Here is a 4,302-nt window from a genome sequence, read left to right on the forward strand (position 1 = left end):
CTGCATCACCCTTCCCTGCATATTTGGAGGATGAGGCTTGATTGAGGCTCAGGTACTGAGCTCCCTGAAGGTGCCTTGATGCTGGCACATCGAGAACCAGATGCCACCCCGATCATAAGGAAGACAGACCCAGGACTTCCATATGAATTGGATATGATCATCTGACGTGCCCCCTAATAAGTGATGGATCCCGCTGTTACCCCAAAGCTCCAGACCACACCGGGCCAGACACAGGCATTTCCCGTGCCCTGAAGAGCCACTGAACCCAGCACAAAAGAGATCTAGAGCTCTCCAAACCTATGGAATGGCAACCAAAACCATGCCCAGGTTTTGAGTTAAGCCTCATTAGTCTCCCTTCTCCCTCGACAGTGTAGAACTGTGCAGCACAGCACTAAGTGAATGAGAGCAGAGGCCTCAGGACAGAACTGAACCCACCAGCTTTAGCTGACAACACTGCCAGGGGTTCTATCCACCAATGGAATTTTCTCTTTGATCACTGAGTGAGGAGGCATGGGTGAGGGATGCAGAGTGCTGCTCGTCATGAGACATCAAGCTATCCAAGTCAATATCTTGTTAGTAGGGACGGCATATTATGGAAGGTTTAAAGATTTCACCTGTCCCAGCTGGAAGCAATGATTCCATTGCCCCAGATTCGGAATTGTGATTTAAACTAGGTCTCTCTTCAGGAATCAGAACCAAATTAGAGTGCCTTATATGTGCAAGGAACTAATGCAGAAAGACATTATGGGTAAGTCAAGGGAGATGCCCCAGCCATTGGGCAGATTCTTCTGACTCCTCCCTGATGGAACTAATTCTTCTTCTGTGCCTGGATCCCAGAGCCAAGATCCTTAAGGTCTGAGTACAAGTTCCGCTTCAGGATGGCACTGCTGCACAGCAGGGCACCTTGCAGGGCCCCGAGCAGCCCACAGGTGAAGATATCCTGGCCTAGGAGGCAAGAGCAGAGGCCCCTGAGCGTGACCCAGGCAGGCCCAGGGGAGGGTGGGGCCCTGGTGCTCTTCCCTCCACATGAGGGCCACCCAGAGCTGGCTCCAATCAGAAACGGGGCCACAGCCTGCCCAGGCAGCCCTGCTCAGGGGATGGGAAGCTGCAGGGGACAGCAGGGCCTGAGGACAGGAACAGAGGACGTTGGGTGACGGGGCCCAGGGTCTCAGGTCCTGACAACATGGGGCAGTGAGTATACCTGTCAGGTAGAGGTTGGGGATGGGGCTCTGGGCCCTCAAGGAGGCCATCGCACGAGGGTGCAGGCGGCCCAGGTCATGGTCAGCCCCGTAGCAGGCACCTCGGGGAGCAGCCAGGTAGAACTGGCTGGTGAGTGGGGATCCTGCAGTCACACTCTCCACCTGAGGGCACAAAGGGTGGGGCGGGCACGTGAGATCCTGACTCCCCTCCCTCTTCCACTGTCTCCCATTTGCTGACTGTGGGCATGGGTGCCCTGTCCTTCCCTGGGGCTCATGTCGTGGGGCCCAATTCCCCTGTCTTTGCAAGGAAAGGGCAGAAATGGCACCATGAGGTCCGTCACCACCCCAAATATTTTACCCCCTACCTTCCCCTCCAGCTGTGGGAACAGTTTCATGACCACTGACATAGAGGCTTCCACAAAGGAGTTTTTGAAGGTCTCATAGTCGCTGCCCCGCTTTCCCTTCGGCTCCGCCTGCCACTCCTCAAACCACTCGTAGGCGCTGGGTATGAGCATGATCATGCTGGACCGGTCTGGGGGTCAGAGCTGATATTACTGCTGCCCGGCCGCTCCCTCCAGCCCCTCACCCGGGACCCGCAGCCCCACCTGGGAATCGCTCCTCCCAGGTCGGATCCTTGGCTGACGGGAAAGAGATGAACAGAAGAGGGATGTGTTCCGCAGCCTCTTCCCTGGGCATGGAGATGTAGCGCTCCATCCTGCGTGTGACAGGAGTGTGCTGTGATCTCCAGGCTTCTGTCCTCAAAACTCCAGAACCACTGCAAGGACTGCTCAGCCCTAGGGGCTCCCCACAGCGGTGAAACTGAGCCACAGCCTTGAGGTGACAAACTTCCAGGATCAAATTAGAAATTGCCCATTTCCTCCCATTCCATATCCTCTGCTCATTCTCTGAGTCAAGCAGGGAGGCACAGGCCACACACACACACACACACACACACACACACACACACGTGCGCCTTACGCCTGGTCCATGTCCGTGTCATAGTAAACATAGTAGTTGGTGGATGGCAGACGCAGGTCCTCCTTGGTGCCTTGCAGGCAGATGAAAACAGACATCATGCCTAAGCCAGGCCGCACCATCCCCAGCTGCTGCTTCACACCTGCCAAGGGGAGTGGGTGGTGCCTGTGTGAACTGTGACTGGAGACGGCCACTCCCTGCTCCTAGGAGAGCCTTGGGGTGCCAGCTCTGGCACCTGCCTGAGGCATGCCAGGTCCCTGGCCACTCTGCTTCCTTCATTTAACTAAATATTTTTGAGGCCTTCAGATCATGTTCAGGAGGAAAATTCACAGACAAGGGAAAACTGTAACCAGACGGTGAGAGGGGGTAGGAGGGACAGGTGACTCGAGCAGGGCTGCCTGGCCAGGACAGTGTCAGTGCCCAGAGGTCCTGGGACAGGGAAGAAGGGAGGTCACGGTCACAAAGAGAAAGGTAGGAGGTAGCAAAGGCGGAATCTGCCTGTGCACCATGCCTGACCCCCCTGCTCTGCCCCTTGGCCATCTCTGCCTCACCCCTTCAGCTCCTGAGAGTCTGAGAGAGGGGAGACCATGCAGGCTGCAGGCTCAGCTACGAGGGGCAAAGAAAAGAGAGGCTGGCACTGGTGAAACCACCCTATGCCCTGGAGACAATCACAACTCCCTTACCACCCAGTCCCCATGAGGAAGGCCAGGACCTCGCTTTACCCCCAGCCCGCTCTGCTGTCCCCTTCCCCGGTTCCTCAGGGAGCAGCTCCCGGTCCCATCCTCTGGGGTCAGGACTCCTTCCCCTGCTCTCTGGCTCCTGCACCAGCCAAGGTTTCTGCCACACCACATCCGGAGCTGCTCTGTGCTCTCCAGCTCCCGCCCCGGCCTGAGCCCTTCATCTGGGCCCCTCTCTCTCAGCCCTGCTGGGTTCCTGGTCCCCTCTTCCCAGCGGCCTCCGTTCCTCAGATCACACCAGATGCATCCAGTTACATGAAGTGGTGGGACCTCTCAGCCGCGGTGGCTCAGCGGCTCTGCTCCCTGTGGGCTGCCTGCTCTCCTGCTTCTCTTCCTGAGGCCTCTTCTCTGGAAGCCCCCTCAACCCAGAAGGGTGAGAGGAGCTGGAGCTTTCAAATCAGACCAGCTGCTCCACTCAGCCCTGCCCCTTTCAGCTGAGTGTCCTCAGGACTGTAATTAATCTGTATGGGCCTCAGTTTCCCCAACATTAAATGCTAGGGTTAGGATGACATTAGAGGCAGCGTTCTCACCTTGTTGCTTAAGGACAATCAGAGGGCTGGCCAAGAAGAGGGGAAGCATGACCCAAATGGAGCAAGTTGGCTCCAGAAGGGGACACGGTGGGGAACCTACAAGAGGGGCAGTGCAGACCCGCCTTTTACCTGGCAGACAGCGGGCATTCCCCGGCAGTAGGTGCTCATAGGTGTTGAACAGCCCTGCGTTGGAGACCACGACGGGGCAATAGATGTTCACCAGCTCATGCCCCTTCTTCACACTGACACCTGCAGGCACAAGTGCTTGGCTGAGGGTCTGTGAGCTCCAGGACAAAGAGGAAGGCCCACGGCTCCCATGGATCTCTCTCTGACTGTGCCCGTTGCTCAGACCTTGGAGTCCAGCTACCTAGACTCAGGCAGGGCAGACCCCTGGGAAATTGCCAAGTGAGTGAATATGTTTAAGGGCTCTCAGACTATCCTATAACTGCTCTGGGCTTCCTTTCCCTGGCTCTGCATCCATTCCTGTGTGTGTATGGACTCTGTCTTTCCTTTACCCAAAGCCCTGGAGAAACCTCAAGGATTGAAGCCCATCTGATAGAAATCCAGGCCTTTCTCTGCTGTCAGAGTTCCTTTTCAAAGAAACAGTCAGGGGCTGAATAACTGCTTATGTTCAACAATGTACTGCATATACAAGGGTGGTCCCCTCAGATTATAATGGAGCTGAAAAATTCTTACTGCCTAGTGATACTACAGCCATCGTAAGGCAATGCACAGTGTCACACATGTTTGTGGTGATGTTGGTGAAAACAAACCCACTGCACTGCCAGTGATATAAAGAAGTCTATCACACAGAATTATGTGCAGTAAATAGTACTTTTTTTTTTTTTTTTTTTTTTTTTT

The 4,302-nt window shown here is 55.3% G+C and overlaps 1 protein-coding gene across 1 annotated transcript; it reads right to left on the bottom strand.

The window, feature by feature from the left end:
- Nucleotides 1-328: 328 nt before the first annotated feature.
- LOC111551145 (all-trans-retinol 13,14-reductase-like) lies at nt 329-3,718 on the bottom strand (the record flags this gene model as incomplete). The annotated part of the gene is made up of 6 exons (XM_026450569.2): nt 329-945; nt 1,202-1,361; nt 1,565-1,731; nt 1,805-1,914; nt 2,178-2,316; nt 3,571-3,718. Coding segments are annotated over 6 exons (861 nt in total), but the record flags the coding sequence as incomplete, so codon positions are not given.
- Nucleotides 3,719-4,302: the final 584 nt, after the last annotated feature.

Source organism: Piliocolobus tephrosceles, unplaced genomic scaffold (genome assembly GCF_002776525.5).
Source record: "Piliocolobus tephrosceles isolate RC106 unplaced genomic scaffold, ASM277652v3 unscaffolded_21915, whole genome shotgun sequence".
Taxonomy (NCBI): Eukaryota; Metazoa; Chordata; class Mammalia; order Primates; family Cercopithecidae; genus Piliocolobus; species Piliocolobus tephrosceles.